Source organism: Aptenodytes forsteri, unplaced genomic scaffold (assembly GCF_000699145.1).
Source record: "Aptenodytes forsteri isolate BGI_AS27 unplaced genomic scaffold, ASM69914v1 Scaffold54, whole genome shotgun sequence".
NCBI classification, from domain to species: domain Eukaryota; kingdom Metazoa; phylum Chordata; class Aves; order Sphenisciformes; family Spheniscidae; genus Aptenodytes; species Aptenodytes forsteri.
Window position 1 is genome coordinate 17,330,712 of NW_008796044.1, and position 20,000 is coordinate 17,350,711.

The 20,000-nt window shown below is 38.5% G+C and overlaps 1 protein-coding gene across 1 annotated transcript in view; it reads right to left on the reverse strand.

Annotated features, from left to right (window-relative positions):
- The window catches only part of RAPGEF6 (Rap guanine nucleotide exchange factor 6), a 139,794-nt gene that overhangs the window by 19,224 nt on the left and 100,570 nt on the right, over positions 1 to 20,000 (reverse strand). The window contains exons 16-25 of the mRNA XM_009285932.2: positions 18,253 to 18,496; positions 17,766 to 17,923; positions 16,690 to 16,704; positions 14,011 to 14,251; positions 12,492 to 12,875; positions 10,214 to 10,425; positions 9,190 to 9,313; positions 6,772 to 6,795; positions 3,368 to 3,588; positions 743 to 934 (exon numbers count right to left, since the gene is read on the reverse strand). Coding sequence (XP_009284207.1) covers positions 743 to 934; positions 3,368 to 3,588; positions 6,772 to 6,795; positions 9,190 to 9,313; positions 10,214 to 10,425; positions 12,492 to 12,875; positions 14,011 to 14,251; positions 16,690 to 16,704; positions 17,766 to 17,923; positions 18,253 to 18,496 — 1,815 coding nt within the window. The remainder of the gene's footprint in view (positions 1 to 742; positions 935 to 3,367; positions 3,589 to 6,771; positions 6,796 to 9,189; positions 9,314 to 10,213; positions 10,426 to 12,491; positions 12,876 to 14,010; positions 14,252 to 16,689; positions 16,705 to 17,765; positions 17,924 to 18,252; positions 18,497 to 20,000) is intronic.

Here is a 20,000-nt window from a genome sequence, read left to right on the forward strand (position 1 = left end):
TAACGGATATTGATGCTCGACGTTATCATAGAATCATTTCATTATCATTTACTGACTGCAACTAACTTTAATAAACCACAATTGTAGCTTTCAAATGATACAACAGTTATGCAAATAGGTCAAAAGCATTTTAATACATAATACTGCTTTGCAACTAGCAAATTTAGAGACAGAAAAAACCCTGATGCTCACTAGGAGCAACTAATAACGTATGTTGCTCCATTTGACAATAATGTTGTTATAATGGTGTTCCAGAGGTTAAAATGTTAGATGTCTGTGATTTGTTTCAATGATTTCACCTAAATACATTATACCTCATTTTGTCATTAAAAGAAACAAGCAATGTTGTTCTACTCTCTTTGTGCAAGATCCCTTTAGAATGCAGAAATACACAGTAAAAGACTTAACACCGTACATCTGACCTGTTCGAGAGAGGTATTAAGATCACTTTAGTTAGAACACGGTCTTTAGTTCAAGGGGAAAAAAGTGACAAAGCAAGAGCATATTTGGAGACAGCACCTTACCATTAGCTGTTTTAAGAAAAAATATTAAAGACTGTGCAAATGCCTAAGTAAACGGCACACCCTCTTAAAACACAGTAATGTGCTTCAGCTATTTTAAAGTGAATTAAGTAGATGAAGCACAATGGTATCTCAAATAATCCACCCAGCTACAAACAGCTCCTCCCTCTTATTTACTTAATCTCTGAAACTCTCCGGACAGGTGAACTGAAGATACTCACTGAATGTGACGTGATCCTTTGTCAGTCCCTTTTTCCTACTGGGGTATAAATTCACAGTTGGAACCTGAAGAACTTGACTCATCCTGTTTTGTTGATGCTGATGGGCTTTAGTGGTTTGGCCAATTGATCTCATGGGTACTGGTGACATTTCTGAGGATTTCGCTCCCCTTCTCTCACTTAAATTCTTTGTCACTGTTACGGAAAAATTGCATATAAGTATCTTGCACTTTCAATTGCAGAATTATTACAGTCATTCTGAGTACAACCATCCAGACAAAGCAACCAGGGTATGAAGCAGACGGAAATGGTTTCAAATACGTTTTATTCCAAACACACCTATCTCGTTACACTGAAGAGGCTGTTATGTGAAATGGCATTAAAAAAACCTAAACTCTTTAAAGTGTCATAGTTTATTTTATCAGCACTTTATCAAAAGACAAAAAACGTGATTTACTTCTACCACAATTAAAGTCCATGTTTTAGATGTTTCTACATCAGGTGCAAAAGCGTAACAGCATCTCCTTCAAAATTACGTAATGCCACCAAAGGGAGAAGGAACGGTTGTTTTGCCAATTGGCATCAAACCTTTCACTAGGTGGCACAATTGATTTACAACACAGGGCACTGATTCAGTTTCTACTTTAATCACACAGCAATTAATAAACTCTGAAGTTAAGGCCATCTGACTCCTCCTTGAATTCCCTTGGAAAAGTCTGGATTGCAGCATTACTGCTGCTCATTCCTTCTTCAAGGAAGGCCAGGAGAATCTTACTACTGAGATAAGAGACTGGGGAGCTCTTTATGGGAGCTTTCTCTCTGGGAGAAAGGGAAAGTGGGCAAGAATTACAGAGATATGCATGAATAAGATGGCGGCAAACTTTTTAGCAGGGCCTGTTGCGACAGGACAAGGGGGAATGGCTTTAAACTAAAGGGGGGTAGATTGAGACTAGATATAAGGAAGAAATTTTTTACGCTGAGGGTGGTGAAGCGCTGGCCCAGGTTGCCCAGAGAGGTGGTGGATGCTCCATCCCTGGAAACATTCCAGGTCAGGTTGGACGGGGCTCTGAGCAACCTGATCTAGTTGAAGATGTCCCTGCACATGGCAGGGGGGTTGGACTAGATGACCTTTAGAGGTCCCTTCCAACCCAAACTATTCTATGATTCTATGATATTTATTTGTATATCCACCTAACCTTCATTTTCTTTTTTTGAAATTTAAGAAAAAAAAAGGACTTGATTTGTTTAACTACATGGAGTAAAACAGTCAGTATATATTCCCTATTTTTACTTCCAAATATCTATGGCTAGCACTGTGCAAACAAGATTTATTTAAAACAATTGAAAAAGAACCTCATAACATTTATGCTTGTCTCCTGGGCATATTATGGCCACCTGTAGATCATCTATCAAGAGTTCATCCTGACATGCTTTAATTTATTGTTCCGGCAGGGGAGTAAAGCATAAAACCCACAATGGTGTTACCTCTAAGTAGAAACATTCTGTGCTATTACATATCTGGCTGAACACAGCACAAGCAGAACACCTTTACTGGCAATGTACGATGCCGTGCATATTTCCATTCAGAGCTACCCGTGATTTCTGGTGACCTCAAGGCACAAGGCCAGCGTGAATACACAGAATTTAACATTTTTAAAAAGGGAGTCAGGTATGGCCATTTCCAGGATTCCTACATCTGTGCTATTTAAAAAAAAAAATGTTAAAAAAATTTGCATAGGAAGGCACCTTACAAAATAACAAGGACTTGCATTCTTAATACTGAATAACAGAAAGGGCTTAAAATTTTGTCTTCACGATGCCACCTCCTAGTCATTCTTTTAACTTTTCTCTTCAGAGACAAAAGGGTATTTGAGGACAAAAAGAGTCTTAAAATACTGCATTTGGACAACAGACAAGCACGAAACATTATTTTGATTAGCAAGGTTGCTACTCTTCCATTTTGAAATGAACCTGCCTTTCAAGCAAGTGAAAATTTCTAAGGATCAAAATAAAATGCAATTACCATTTCTCATTTTTAAGTAAGAATTTACTGAACTGTGTAAGACAGCAGGTCAGATAACAATTTGTTTAGTTAGACAGTTGCACAGGAGTTCAAATTATGAAAACTGTCCTGCTGTAGCCCTCAATTTTTGACTGTCAAGCCACGTCAATCTCATCAGTCAACACTGACCTAACTTCTCCTCCTCAACAATCTTGGTTTATTCTAAGCTCTAATCCATTGCAGTTTCTGTATTGATTTTGTCTCTTTTCATTTTCTTGCTGTTCATATGGTAAACGGCACTTTTATCCTTCCTAATTCTGTACAAGGACAGCAGGGCAAGAATAGAGCTAATGTACTACTGAATTTCCTTCCAGACTGATGAAAAGACACACAGTTTAAGAACTGTAGGTCAAAATAGAAAACATCACTGAAGTTTTCTGAGCTCAATGAAGACCAGAAGATAAATGCTGGCTTGCTGAAACTGTTAGTGTATGAATTGACAAACAAGCACTTACTAGAGTATTTTTTTCTTGAAGGGAGAAGAGAAAGATCTTAATTTCTAGGGAAGGAACAAGATTTTTATAAATTTTATAGATCATGCCACCATTCTAGATTACTGTACTTACGAGTGCTATATGCAGGCTCACACTGAAGTGACAATACTTGGATCTTTTCTTCGTCTGTCTCTACATTCAGGTTGGACAAGTACTGCTTCACCTTCCTCGCCATCTGGGCATCCTCATACAGCTTCTTGGCATTCAGAAGCGAGCTGCGTCGGGCACGTTTTTTGTGAGCACCTCCCTGTACATCCAGCATGTTCGAGTTTGTGCTGCCCTGGCTCAGAGATCTATAAAAGAAAAGAGCAAAGCAGTAAACGTTTAGTTCTCAACAGCAATGAGGAGCTACAGTAGCACACGCCAAAGCAGATTAATACCAGTAATCTTCAGTTAGGGCTAGTGCATGCTGATGCAAATGAGTTAAAAAGATGAACAGCATTAAAACAACTCTTGTCTTAAAATATTCTGGTAAATTGAAGGCAGCAATTTGAGTCTAGAAAAGAATTGTGTATGAAAGTGTGGAACTAGCAAGAATGAGGCGCAATGCTGCGTAAAGTACCCATTTAGCTCTGCTAATAAATAGCAGCCTTGTACTGCAAAACCCACGTGTTCTGGTTTCGGCAGGGATAGGGTTAATTTCCTTCCTAGTAGCTGGTACAGTGCTGTGTTTTGGATTTAGGGTGAGAACAATGTTGATAACACACCGATGGTTTAGTTGTTGCTGAGCAGTGCTTACACCAGTCAAGGGCTTTGCAGCTTCTCATGCCCTGCCAGCGAGAAGCTGGGAGGGGGCACAGCCAGGACAGCCGGCCAGGGGGCAGTGACCGCTGCTCGGGAACTGGCTGGGTATTGGTCAGCGGGTGGTAAGCAGCTGCATCGTGCATCACTTGCTTTGTATATTCTTCTATTATTATTATTTTACTTTATTTTATTTCAATTATTAAACTGTTCTTATCTCAACCCATGAATTTTCTCACTTTTACTCTTCTGATTCTCTCCCCCATCCCACCGGGGCGGGGGGCGGAGTGAGCGAGCGGCGTGGTGCTCAGTTTCCAGCTGAGGTTAAACCACGACACCACGCTATTTCAACTGCAGATTATGAGAGTGGGCAAACTTGATAACTTTGTCCGTTTAAGGCATTTGGTACCCACTGTTTGCATCAGGCTTACAACAGAAACTTCTTGCAATTCAGCTGAGTACAGAAGTGAGTGACTAGTGTAATCCTCTTAGAAAACTGAGCTCCTGACAATGTTTAAATAAGGGGAAAAATTATGTTAAATATGCAAAGTACATTATATTACGCACTTAACTTCTTTCTCCAATTAAGTAAAAACATTCGCAGAAGAGCAGCTCATTAAAATAATGTATCCCAACAAAGGTCAGGAAGGCAGTGATAATACACATATGCACAGACTTGCATCTATGAAAGACGACGCTCCGCAACGCTCCTCATTCTGAGCTGCCAATTCTATCAGCAACTGAAGCAAAAATAAATAATCCCCAAATGGTTCACGTACATCCGTTACTCTCCCTGACAGTCACTCCTATTCACACTGAATCAGTGACCAAACAACTGATCTTGGTATAGTTCAAATATACACATCACCTCTTTCAACCGTCAAAAGTCCTATGGCCACACCAGTCCTAATCCATTTTTTAATAAAGGGAGATCACAGTATGTGTTACATGTAAATTCTAATGGGAAGTGTCAAAAAAGTTGTTTGAAGTTGTTTGTTTGTGGGTTTGTTTGGTTTTTTTTTAAACATTCAGAGGAATAACTATTTTAAAAGGTCAAATTATTTGTAAAGCTGTTTATCAAGATCTTGGGTGCGTTTACAGAATCACGAGTGGCAGAATAACCAAACTCCAGTACAGAAGAGCCGTTAACGGCTGAAAGAGTCAGAACGAAACATATCGTTTGAGGAAGTCTAAGGAATCGAGCTCACTGAGCTTAAAAAATAAGAAATGGTGGGAAACAGCTGACAGCAATATTTTCAAAGTTGTTAAATAAATCAATCTAAGAAAAATATAAGCATAAAAACTGGCAGAAATTTATAGCTTAATTAAATTAAAAAGTCATGCTATTATAGGCAAAGAGCAGCAAAAGGCATGATGGGCTGTTCACACCTATTCAAGCCAAGGGTTCACTCCCCTCTCCTACCAATAAAAACAAAGCTAATACCTATTATATAATGAAACAGGAAACTACATTATGTTTATTTTTAATGATATAAGTATTTTATTGCTTATGTACAGACTGTTTTTCTTTTCAGTCTGGACTTGACTTTTTAAGGCAATTTAATTCAATTTCCTTTAAAAATGATTTTTCCTTATTCACTTGTGTTCACAGTAATCCCAGGGGCTAGAAATTATGGTGGCTCCAGTTGGGTCCCAGGTATTTCCCCCCCGTGAGCTGCACTGTGAGCGGTTGGTTATTGACCACCTAACGCTGCCAGCCGAGCTCTCCTGCACCGAGACATCAGCATCCACACGTTGCTGATTTCGCATCAGGACCAGTATCCAAACCTGCTCTCCCAGTTTGCCTAGCACAAGTCCTGGCACTGTCACCATCACTGTTGGTGGCGGTAAGTCTGTTCTCTGCACAGAAGTGCCTGGATACTCTGCTGACAAACCACGTTGCCACACCAGGCTTCCTCTGCGACTTGCAAAGCGATTGTACGGAGGGCGAAGCACTGTGAGCATTTCTGCCTCCATCCTCTATGCAAACTGTTGACATACTAATGCATCGCTGACTTTAAACCAGATGCCCGCAGTATGAAAAGAAGTAGAGTTTCTAAGTGCAAAGGCACATAGGCTCAGGTACACAGAGAACAATTTATGGGCAACAATATACATAAGAACACATAAAATATGGCTACAGTGTCATCTTAAAATCACTGCCATGTGTCAGTCAGGAATGTCACTAGCCAGTCTTAGTACTCTCATTTGTGGTCATTTCATTATTCAGTCCTCGCACAATCAAGACTCCCAGGGAAATCAATGAGGATTCTGGTGTATGAAATGTGAGATACATTTTAAATATATCCTAAAAATAAATACTTTGAAGCTTGAACTCAAAATTCAGGGGGGAAATTACTAGATCATTATCACAATTCAAAGTGTCCTTATAGTTTGAAATGCAGAATGGCTTAAACTTTTCTGATACATGTTAAAAAGCAAGTTATTTATTTCCCAAAATAGTTTGCCTTCCAATATAACTGCACAGCAGGTTTTTTTTATGCATAAAGCCAAAACTCAAACAACTTAGGTAGTACACAAAAGCAACTCAGAATTTTTATAGCTGCAGTATAACGTTGACTGTAACCCCTTATTCCTGTTTTCCAAAAATATGTATTGCAGGGTTAATAAAAATGCATGCTGTATTTCAGATGCATGCACTAACGAGGAGGATGCAGTATGTTAAGAGTTGCATAATCTTTATTTATCTTAGTTGCATTCATCTCTACACTTACCCCAAACTTCTCCACCTCTTCTTCCTGTAAGCAAGAGCCATATACATTGAAGCATGTATTTGAACAGAAAAGCACAGGAAAAAAATAAAACAGTTGAGAGTCAGGAAGAAAGATGTAGACAGGAAAGAACAGAAAAGAAAAAATTTCTATACAGCAAAATTCTTCTCAAACAATAACACAATGTTTTAATGGAATGCAAGGGCAGGACTTGCTCAAATACTTTAATATTAAAGAACATCTATCAGTTTTTTTGTTTCTTTTTAAGTTTAACCTATGAATTTAAAAACCAAACTCACATTAAATTTTCCTGTTAAGTATTTCCCATAAGTCAAATTCAATTTTGATGGAGTGAGCGAAAACTGTTTAATTTATTCATATTGCAGAAAGTGTGATTAAATTAATTTATTCTTTGCATTAGGATTGCAGTAAGTGTATGAGAGATCATCATCAGTATTCAAGTTTATAACGTTGTTTTCTCTTCATTGCTTGCTGGAAAACAAGCTAATTGCCAAATACACGCTGAAAAACTAGATGCTCTATATTAATCGGTAATGAACTTGCTAGCAAGTCTCATGTTACCACTAACAAACATCTTTTCTTGTTAATTTTTAATCTTCAAAAGCATTTACTGGTGCTTCATAACACAAACTGATAGATCAAACACCAGAGGCAATGAAAATGAATATAAAATGATACGAAAACATGGAATTATTTTCTTTTAATCTTTGGCACTATCTCTAATATTAGATACCTAAGCATTTTATGTCAGTGTGTGTAATTTAAATTATGGTCATTAAAATGTGTTCTGTAATTCTGAAAAAACATACTAAAGGTAACTATTTACTATTAAATTCATTTAATGATTAGACTTCATTAGGTCTTAGAAAGTGCACGGGGCATCAGGGAAATTTATTTATAGATTGATTTCATCAAGTTTCTGAAAAGCAATCATAACTTATCAGTAAGTAGCTTTAAAACTTTACGTTGAAAAGGAAATTTTGCTAATTCAAATCCAATAGCATGAAGGTGAATCTCCACTTTGAAACGAATCCATCTTTAAAGAATATTAACAAGGGATCTGTTATTTTTGTCTCAAACCTCGATTGGACCAATTTTAAACAGAATACCTATGTTTCCTGACAGTCAGCCTTGAAAACAAAAACCAGACAGGATTCATGATCGCCTGTGAATCCTGACCACTGGAAGACCACAGGGAACCAAATCTCTATGCTCTTATATATGCTACGTATCCTTGCATACGCTATTTCCTTCCACTGCACAGATGCAACTGAATTCATAAATCAAAGGCAATTACAACTGCACAGGTGACCTATCAACTGGAATTTAGTTAGGGCTTGCACAAAGCACACTTCACCCAAGCAACTGCCCATTAAGCTTCCTCTGTGCTCTGCTCACTCCACGGTGTTCAGAGCTCTCCACTGCTGGCCAGACACTGCTGGGGATACACACGTAACAGATGACTCAGAAGACTATTCTGTCATTTTTTGAATTAGAAACCGTGTAGTGATTCAGCACAGAACATCATCTTATCACCAACTCCCCACCTGAACTGCATCCTGAGGTTTTGGGGTTTTTTTTGTCTGGCCCATTAGTTCAAGAGGCAAACTAACAATGCAAGGAAAGGACAACAAAACCCTTCTCGGCAGGGGTCTATAGGCATCAGGACCCTGCACAGTCACAATGGAGTTGCTGATGCTTTTGGTTCAGCCAGGGGGAAGCAAACAGATGCAGGAAATTATTTAGTTCCACTAAATATAATCTGGAGCTAATCAGCACCAGATTAGAAGTCATGGTGCTTTTATACTGCAGTCTGTTAACACAGAGCCTGATATTATGCATCAGGGAAAAAAAAAAAAAACAAAGAAAAAACAAAACAAGAAAACACCCTCCACCTGCTTACACCCTGAACATATCAAACATTATGAAGGTGGAGCAAGCTGTGTTTAGAACAAATAAAAAATCTTTTGTTTGGTTTCTGTATGTTATCAGTGGGGTTTTGTTTTGAAGCAACATTTCAGATTTATATATGGGTGATTTAGGTGCTTTTTAGATCTCTCGATCTCTCTCTCTCATATATAGATAGTATTATACCCCCCTAATATTATACGTCTCCCAAAACTCTACTGACGCTAACATTTTATTTAGCAAAAATATGAATCATTAAAATTAGAACTACTTCTTTGCTTTTTAAAGACAACACATTGGTTTAGTAGTTGTTAAAAGCAGGTCTTGGGAGCATCAATTGTATTGCTACAATTTGATAAAGATTGCGGGTCTGATGGTAGATGTCAATGGTAAGTTACACAATGAAATATTAACGTACTGATGCACACACAAACCCAGATTCCTTCCCGCTCTGAGACACCTTCAATCCTACTGTCTTTCTAAATTGCACACCTTTGTCTGAACATTACAGCCGGATCCATGTTAGCTGAGGTCATTCTGACAACTTGGCGAATTTCTTTGGCAATCATTCTGAGTTTCTCAAAATTTACCAGGCCATCCACTTTAGAATCATTTCCTGCATAATTGAAACACACACACACACACATATGGAAAAAGAAAAAAAGAGTAAGAAATACTTTTTAATGGGCAATGTGTTTCTAGTCCCCCACATTACCCTTCCTCCCTCCCTGCCCCTCCATCAACAAAACTGCTTTAATCAAAATAGCAAGAAAACAGGAAACTCTGGCAAAACACAAATGATAATCGGGCCCACTCAGACTACCTGGTATTGCTCTTGTTAATCTATTTCTAAAGTAACAAGTATTAGTAGGAGGAAAGAGGAGTAAGCGAACTATGCCCAAATTCATTGGCATAGATGTTAAAATAATATAAATATAGAACCGACATCAACAGCGTCCACATTCTGAAATCAGTTCAAATAGTTCTGAAACATCACAACCAAGAATTGGGTGTATTCGGAAATGCTTAACACCTTAACCAATTACGAACAGAACTTGGTGTAAAAGGAAAAAAATGGAAATGTTTAAACAAAACCCCTTGAAAATGCTGAAAGCGAGAGTAGGAGGCGTTATATCATTGCAGCTGTCTGAAAGCCACAACATGGAACAAAAACCTAGAAACATCGCAGCAACAAGTTTTTGTAAGAGAAATGTATTTGAAGTAGTGTAACTACCAGTTAGCACACTCACCTACTCCGCCACCCTAAACCTTAGGACAGCTGATGAAGATTAAGCATTGCTTTTAAAATATTAAAAATTATCATTTAATTTTTGTCTAGGATCAGTCTCTTTCATTATGCATTCAGAGTTCTATTTTATTTTACTCCTACAAAGGACGCATCAAAAGCATCCTACTGGTGGCAGTTTCTTTCAGACATTTGTTGAATCAGAGCACTGAAGAAAGGGCTAAAGCATATTCAATGCTTAGTTTATTATTTCTCTATATTTGACATTACCTTCATGCAGAAACGTGATATCCTTCTTGACAACAGGAAAAAGTGGAATAATTGGAGGCTGCATGCTCTGGCTGCTAAGGATGTTGCGGTATTTTGCCATGTTTCGAGATGGATCAAAAAGATCTTGAAGGTCTCTGAGGTGCTTTTCATACTTGCTCGGTAACTTTTCCCAAGTGCCTCTGAGACGTGCCACTGGTGCGAGATTTAACCCACTGTAAGGCAGATACATTTCATTATCAGCTGTTAGCAGAATCATTACCTTTCACATGGAAGTAAAGGGTTGGCTTTAAGGATTAAAAATAGCTTTCACAAGGTTAACTGCAAAGCTGGGTGAACGCCAGGCTGCAAGTTCATCACAACAAACCTCTGCTGTTCACTCTTGCGAGCATGTGAAAAAGAGAACTGTAAAAAGCATGACTGCTTCCTATTCACAAGGTACAAATTTCAAATTAGCCTGCCAAAACAATCTCTCTGCAACACGGTACTGATGCCCATTTAATTTAAGAACCGCTTCTCTCCTGTAAAAACGTATACCGCAATAAGGACAAAAAGGGGGAAAAATTAATGAGGTGAATACACGGCTACAGTAGCAGTTGAGAACAGTGCACAGCTTATCCCAAGCAAAAGCGGAAAGACTTACGAGGAGTATGTTTGGAGCATTTGTAAACGAGCACCAACAGACTGAGTATTAGAAGCAGCAGATATGCTAAAACTTGCTATTGTGCCCACGTTCTCATTAAGTAAAAATATATCCAGAATTATCTGGATGCAATAAAAAAAAAATTTTCAAAATTAAATCTACCCATCCTCCCCATCATAATTTGTCACCCACTTTGCTCAAGAAATTTTGCAATGACTGCAAAGTCCTTGTAGCTGCAGAACTGGAAAGTGATATTCTCCAGCATTCATTAGTAAATCCAGAATCATACAATTACTGGATATGCTATTCTAAGATTTTTTTTCTCATTTTGAAAGCTTCAAAATCTTATTTCGTTTTGGTTTTTTTTTTTAAATACAGATTTCTCTCTATGCTATTGTCAAACCACAAACAAAGCCTTCTCTCATATGAAAAAAATCAAACATATGCCACCATACAGCTCCTCTTTTACATGCTACATTAGGATGGTTATCTTCCTATTTCATGAAACATATGGCATCGTATTGATATGCAATGCAAGGCAAGAAAGAACCCCTGTGGCATATGCTAGAAACCACATATTCCTCTGGAAATAAGGGTAAAACAAAAGCTAATTTATTTGCTTTTTTTTGACCAAAGACCACTTCAGTCATGGCCTGATTAGACTTAACTGAGAAGCAGGAAGAGTCATTTCTCCACCTACAACAAACCATGAGAAATTAAGAGAGCAGAATATAGATTCAGTATCCACATGTGTATTCACCACGTAATGACTAGCCCCAGCCCTAATGGTCACCCAGTACCCTTTAAGGAAATTAATGAATTCTTTAATGTGTGACTAAACAGAAGCCAACACCATTTGATAAACTGGCTAGACATGGAAGAAAATATTTAAAAACGGTATTTTCAAAGATAGTGCCGGTGCTGGGATACAGCATGAATCCAGACCTCTGTCTGATGAATCACAGCACTTTTTTTTTTTTCTTAAAGTAAAACCTGGGTATAAGATAATTGCAAATAAAGGAAATGCTGAACTCATGCTGTTAAAGTAGCAGCATCTAGCATAAATCAGAAGAGAAAGTCTAAATGTGCGTATGAAGAGGAAAAAAAAAACTGGAGAAGCAAGCAGATGACAGGAAAGAATGACAAGGAAAATTAAACTAAAACAAGACTGATTTGAGGAAGTCCTTACAATGAAAGGAAGAAATAAAGTAATCTCATCGTCGCAGATATGACTCAGTGCACACTGAAAAAGTAACAATGACTGCAAAAAAAAAAAAGGGAAATTGGGTGCCAGAATCACAGAAAACAACAGCAATGTTCAGGCAGGTTTCTGAAGTTCATCAGTCAAACAGTGCTTTTGTCCAAATCTTCTCTTTCCCTGCTAGGTAACAGTTAAAGAGACAGTCACATCAACCACTGCAGTAAGACTGAACTTCTGAGGCTGAGGAAGGAAAGCACTGCAGCGGCAATACATCTCTTTGCACAGTCTGGCTTTTGAAAAGCTTGGTAATTCCCTTAAAACCACCCGGCACCGTCAGTAATCTGTTCAGGATACACCTATTTCTTTTCTTTCCGTTTAGACTAACAGAATTGCCTTTGACAGCGCAAATCAGATCTGACAAATGGGAAGTATTTTACCTTATAACCGCGAACATGGAATTGAAGTTCTTGCATTCTCGACAGTGGAGGGCAATTTTAATGAAATGCTTAATAATCTTCATTCTTTTGAGTTGGTTGGGCTCTGCTAAAATTTCCATGGCAACCCAGAACGTCTCTTGATTTATGACATCTTCAAACTGTTTCAGGTGAGCATTTCCTGTTTTGGAGTCCAGCTTATAAAGGTCATCGATGTATTCTGTAGGCTCAATATTGCGAAATAATTCAAAGTCTCTCATGGAAAGCTGAGTGGCGACCTCGATAGTGCTCAGCTGTAGGAGGGAAATTTGGCTCTCTCTCAGTAGCTCTTGAGCATCCTCATCTGAGCATAAGGTCTCTGTCTCCATATTGTTTTTTAGATAATACCTACAGAATAATTGAGTTACAATAAAAACGTTAGAGATGCTCTTCAAAGGATTTGTGAACACAAAGACACTGACCTACGGCAATCAACGTGGACACTACTGACAGCGCAGGGGTGTTTACGCGAGAGTATTTCCGCGTTACTGTTGACAACCCAGTGTAAGAGGCAAAGACAGAGGCAAGAAGGGACAGCATAACCTTGTGCTTTAGCTGGTATAAGATACCATCATTACTGAAGTAAAAAAAACATTTCAAAAGCTGTTTTAATCTACCTCTTTGCTAATATTTTCTATACTGTACTCCATAATATGCTGTAGCTTTCACCTTCAGAAAAAGGTCAGTTACTTTTCCATTTGTAAATCCAGCAGCAAAATAACATTTTAAATACACATTAGTCCTGAGAAATCTCTTGTTAACGTATTTCTCCATTTCTTAGACAAATTTAGTGTGATTTTTTACATAAATTTAGTGTGGCATATTAATATTTACATTAAGCACATAGTATTCAGGAAATGAAAATGTATCTGGAAAATTCATTTCCATGGTCCCAAGCAGATCATTTTCAGATATACAAAAGTTTATTCCTCATAAATTCCCTCTGTTGCCTAGCAAAGACGACTGAAGAATTTTTTACTTAATAAACTTTCTTCTGGTATGGATCAGGTCATCAGATAAAACTGAAGCACTTAACATTTCAGAAACATTCATAACGGTTTATATAAAAATGGAAGAATTTATCTCAGGTTAGTATCAGTTCATTGCAACATGACATCACTGAGAAAGAAATTAATTGTTTGCTTTAGTCCTGAAGTACATGTGGAAAGTGTCAGAACAAATATAACTTTTTTCTTTTTAAGTGTAAGCCACTATATATGTTATCCTGATCTGCTACATTTAGTTGTCATCAAGCAAGCTTGCTGTACATTTGGGGAGGGGTTCTTTGGGTGCAGAAGAGGAAGGTGAAACAAGGAAGAAAAAGAGGAGAGGGAAGTGTAAGTTACTGACATTTACTTGCTTGTTCTTCTAACAGATACCTGTCTATTTTAATTAAAACATCCCTCTCCAATGTTTCTTTCGGCTGTTTCAGTCCTAAAAGGCAAATAAATCCAAACCGAAATCACAACAAGGGCCCATTTACCGTCCATTGAGTTGAATCCTGTCGGCCAATTTTGAGAACTGATCTGGGAGTCTCCGTTGTTTGATGACTCCCTCGGGGCTGACAGACACTTCGCAGAGGGAGTAGGTTTCCGGGGCTCCCGTCAAGTTGAATTCGTGGACGGCGTGACTCACAACCTCTTTTGCTGTAGTGTCTTTGCTGATGATAATGTAACAACTCTGCTGATCTGCTTTGAAAACTCTTATTACCTGATCCGGAATATCTAAAATAACAGAATTAACACCTTTAATGTATGAAGTTAATTGTCCCTTGAAAAGACACGAGGTCATTTACTGTCTCATTTGATAGCCAGAAAACAAAAAGCAGCTAGCAAGAAAAAAAGCCATGCTGGACTTCATAAATATTCATTAAAATAATCAGTCGTCTCCTTCAACTTCGAGAGGACAAAAAAAAAAGAGGACTTTTCTCCTCCCTCCGTTTCTACAACTCAATTACTTTATCATCCCATGACCACAATCAAAGTACAAGACATCTAGATATATTACTAAGCTGTACACTGTCCTTCTCAGCGTGTCTTAAAAACTTTGGCAGCATCATTCCTTCTTTGGCTCTTTTGTCTTTGCGAGAGCCAGAATCAACGTGCGTGCCAGGGTACCCTTCCCAGGGACGGGAAGCCATCGAGCACGCGTGGATGGGCTGCGGGCGGGAGGACGTGAAGAGGAAGGCAGATTTGGTTGATCCCATTACTAGCTGCAAACTTTTACACTCCATCTCTCACCCTGAAGGAACTAAGCTGCTGCCAGCAGTTAATTCTTTGGTTAGTGTACTTATTTATAGCACATTTTATGTATTATAAATGCATTAGAGAGCAGCTTTATCTGAGGCAGCCTACAGCAGGAAATAAGTATCTAAAGAAACACGTTTAACATACAGCTTGATGATTGGAAATAATTTGCTCCATTAGTTATTACAGAAGGCTTGATTTTCAAAATAAAACTGATTGGAAAAAAAAGAGTCAAGAGTCAGAGTGCACACTAATTTAAAACTCAGGGAAGCAGAGTTTTTCCCCTCCCTAAACTCTGAAGACTAAAACTTCACAAGTTTTCTGCAGACCTGAGAAGGTGGGAGGCTCTCACTGAGCCCTCAGCCACGTCTTCAGAGCCTGCAACTATTCAAAAACCATGTCGGAGGCAGATGTGCCATTAACTCCTGCATCAGAGATTCCCAGTGAGAGAAGTTAAGGGCTGTTATTACAGCAAGAGCCTCCAAAGCAGCCCTTCACTTCTCTCACTGTTATTTGACCAGCCTTTAATAACCTCAGCGATAAATGCCAAATCCGTGGATTGAGGTATGCGACCTGCCACCTGAGGGGAGCCCCTGGATCGCCGGGCAGGGCAGCGAGTGCCGCGGGGAGGTAATGACCAGGCGTCCCTCTGCCCAAGGGGAATCAACACTTCTGCCAGGGGAATCATCCTGCTGGGCTGTGCATCGAGGTCCTCCCAGCAGCAGCTCTCTGAGCACTGAGTTTTACACGCTGCTTACCCCATTGCCTATACATTAATTTTTTTCTGTCAAAATCCACCGCTTAAGGAAGAAATTAAGATCTCTATTAATGGGGCAGTGACCTTGCATCAGGACTTAATGGTGTTATGGGGGCAAGTAGCAGGAATTTCAGGACAAAAAGTAAGCAGGTATTTTATGATTCAGCATCAAAAGTTTCTACCCATTGGAAAAAAGAAAGCCTCAACATCAGCTGTAAAAAAAGTCCCACTGGAAGATGGGATGAAACAGGGTGTTAAAAAAAATCTGATTGAAAACTAATTCTACTAACAGTTTCATTATTATGACTATCACATTACCAGAATAGTCTCATTAATAGTTGGGGACTAGTTGAATTTTAAAAGCTCCAAGCATACATGAATGGGGGCAATAAAAGTGAAAAATAAATATTATGTACTTATTTCAGCGTGAAAGTGGTGAAAATGACGCATTGAATAATTTGGGAAATGCCTGAACTGATAAAATCATAATAAATCAACAGAAGAGGCAAACATCTACACCTTGGTATCAACATACCTAAAAAAAAAAAAATAATCAGAACACACTCAAGGTATAAAACCAAAAACTGAAATGTAATTGGGGGGGCGGGGAAGAATCACCATGCAACCAAAACTTAGTGTAACTTGTGACAGGTGAGGGAAACACATTACAAGCACATGTCTGTCTTCATGGTCTTTGCTTTTAAGCAGGTAAACATTAATAAAAATTATTTTCTTACGCATGTTCAGCTTGTGTTGACAATACAAAACACGTTTCAAGTTTGCATGCACATAATTTTAGTTATTCAGAGTCCAACAGAAGAACAAACTAAATCTCAAACTACGTTATCACCTAAAACTTCAGTTTCTATAAAAGGGATGTAAGCAACTTCGCTTCTCTGTGACCTTGCTTTAAAGGAATGAAGTAACCTGCCAGTGTGTCGGTGGCAGAAATGGGAATAAAACGCAGGTCTCAGCCTCCGTACAGCACTGTGCCCATAAAGGGAACCTATGGATTTGTTTTAAGGGAAGATTACAGGGCACAAGACTATCTAACGCCCTAACTAATAACTATGTCAATGCAACATATGAAAGTGTTAAGTTTAACAGGCAAGCCATGCAATATTAACGTCTACAGGATGCTATACATCAGGATACTTACAGTAAAACCCAACAGCTGCGGGCAGGAAAAAAAGAAAAAAAAACTGTCAACACCAAATCAAGATGTTTACAAAACTTTTCAAGTGTATGTAGTACACTGTCAGAAATATTTTGGTTTTCTCTGCCATTCAAAAATGACAGAATATTTGTTATAGTAAACTTAAAGGTAAGAAGGACTAGTTATCAACATTTTATATTATGCAGTAACTTGTGTAATATTAAATGAAGATTCTTAGAGAACATGCGTGTAGCTCTCATGCAGACAGCAAGAACCTGGATTTGCAGCAAAAAGGGAACTTATTTGCTGTGGATATTTATGCACTTGATAGGATGTATCTGTGTACATCCCTTTCAAAGGGGAAATGTGCAAGTTTACATAAACATAAGGAAGTCATAGCCACAAGGCACTTTACAGAATATGTAATTATGCACAGAACTTACACTTGAAAAAGGGAAACAAGATTCTGACTTGACATGTTTACAGGCAGCTGCATTTAACAACAAATGCCTCCTGCAGCCACCCCATAAACTGTATTCCTACAGTAATACCAATGAAAGCATAGGCTACACGTCTCAAAACATTTTGCCGTTTTTCAGACATACAGTTGAATATACGTAATGTTTGTAAAACATTAAACATTAATATCACTATGCTGGTACCATGGCAGTCCTATTCTATCCACAATACTGCTTGAAATATATACTCAAAGATGGTGGATGGACAAGTCAAATCACCAGGAGTACTGGTATTGGGAAGAGATGACAAAAGAGAAAGGTGCAGACAAGGACAACCTGCTTCCACCAGAGCTCTGGTAAACTCCAGCAGATCAAAGACTCTCAGAGGTGGCAAAATACATTTCTTTGTAAAAACAAGCTAAGTGTCACATTACAAAAAAAGCAGGCAAGAGGTTCAGGCAGTTTGGATTTTCAGCAAATCTCCAGTTTGGAGCTGTTAGGGCCACAAGATAAACAGGTAACTGCACTCGGCATGTTTGATGCTGGTAAAAGATGTAATTTTCCCCCTGAACCAGCTGCCTTCTAATCATCCTGTAAGTCAAGCTAATGCTGCTGTTTTACCTGAAGGATTAGAGAAATCCAGAATGCTAGTTGTAGGCTGCAACAGGTCCGGGCTACTGGATGAGAGCGTTCCTGGAATAGGCATGATGGCCAGGCTGTGTCTGCACTGCCGAGTCCCAACGATGCTGTCGTCCTGCGACTGGCTCACACTGCCATCACTGCAAAACAATTTTGTTTCAATTTTGTGCATTAAGCTCCTTATGTTCATCTCGGGATGAACGAAACTAAGAAAAATAATGGCACCCAGATGTTTTAATTACACGTTGTAGACAGGCTTTCAAAACAAGGACAGAGGAAAAGCATATTTGAAAGTGTTCACTGGGAGAGAAAAGGTATTTTGGTCTTGTTCTGCATTTATGGGTCAGATTTGCTGCATTTTTTAAAAAAATATAAGCAACACGGGCATAATGACTGAAGATACCAAGCAACTAAAATATCACAACTTAATAAGGAACAATTGCTTTTTGACCAGAAGAGTCTGACAAACCTGAACAGTTTTGGAGGCAAGATGCTGAATCGGGTCTTGTCTAAAATTTTCCTGATTCTGTTTCTCCCACCAGATACAGTGTTTGCTTTCATTTTCTTGTTTCCTTTTTCACGGGGGAACATCTGCTCCACATCTCCAGGCATATCTGGGATGGAGTAACGGTTGTTTTTCTTTTCTGCAATTTTTGGAATATGTGGAATTCCGTTCTTCTCTTGTCCTATCCTGCAGAGCAGCTCCTTAAACACTGTTAAGAGAAGATACAATCATTGTGATTTACCTTTGCACACTTAAAAATTCACAGTGAAGTCGTCTTTCCCCTCAAACCTTTTGCTTCCCACATCCCTGCAGAAAAAGTGAACCAAAGAGTTACAAACCAGGCAATATATTGCATTTTAATTTTGATGGGTGTGGGTCTTTTCCCATTTAAGTTTTGCTTTTCATTACCTTGGCAGAAAGAGTAACCCCTAAATGTTCAATAAAAACGATCAAACATTTTGCATAGCAGAGTTCTCCTAACTACTTCTGAAATTAGCACGTATCACAGCAAATTTAATAGACCTAGTCTACCATTACCAGATAGATAATAAGGAAACATTGCCTTCACGGCAGCTAGCTCTATGTATTTATTGACTTTTTTGTCTGCATCTTTTAGGTAACGGAGTGCAGATGCTTCCTCAAGAATAACTGCAAGACAGACTGATATTTTCCAAAACTGCCTTTGTTTTCTTTTAGTAATACTACTGAACAGAAGCTGCATCAAATTTCCTATTGCATTTATCAAACTAAGCCAGTCTATTACCAACACTGACATTCCTGAAGATATAAACACTATCTTTTCCATGGAATTATGTTCTTTGTGTTTCTTCCCACATATAAAAAGTGAAAACAAATTGATCAAATTGGTTTATCAATACAAATTATTTTTTAATGATCTTTTAAAAATCTTTTTAAATCACTCAAGCCAGAAATTCAGTATTTTGTGTGGAAAACATGGTAATAGTGGGAGAATGCAGAACTGTACAGAGCCAATTTCTCAGATGGTCCCTACGAGCAAGACAACCAGGATTTTCTGTATAAAAAGTCCTATCCAAATTGCATATTTCGATTAGGTAACAAAATTTAAGACTACAAGCCTTCCCAGTACAGATTCAAAGATAAGAATTGCTTTTTATCAGCGCCAGGCACTTAGCACTCAATTAAAAAAACAGGATAGTAAGTATCGCTGTTGAAAAAATGCTTCAAGACATGAATTCATTAAAACGTATCAGGGACATCACCCTGAAATTATATCAGCTAGCAGGAAGAGGTTAGAATCCACTCGTAAATGAATGTTGCTTTTATTTATAATACAAATGAACAATCTATCACTGCCTCGGTTACAGTTACGCTTTATTTTACTTCATTTCACATTAGTCTGGACCACCAGTTACCATGGTTGTTTTATGCTTTTTTGGAATTACAGAATCATAGAATTGTTTAGGTTGGAATCCCACCCCACCCCACCCCTCCCAAGTCCACCACTAAACCATGTCCCTAAGCGCCACATCTACACGTCTTTTAAACAGGGATGGCGACTCAACCACTTCCCGGGGCAGCCTGTTCCTGTTCTTGACAACACTTTCCGTGAAGAAATTTTTCCTAATATCCAACTTAAGCCTCCCCTGGCACAACTTGAGGCCATTTCCTCTCGTCCTATCGCTTGTTACTTGGGAGAAGAGACCAACACCCACCTCGCTACAACCTCCTTT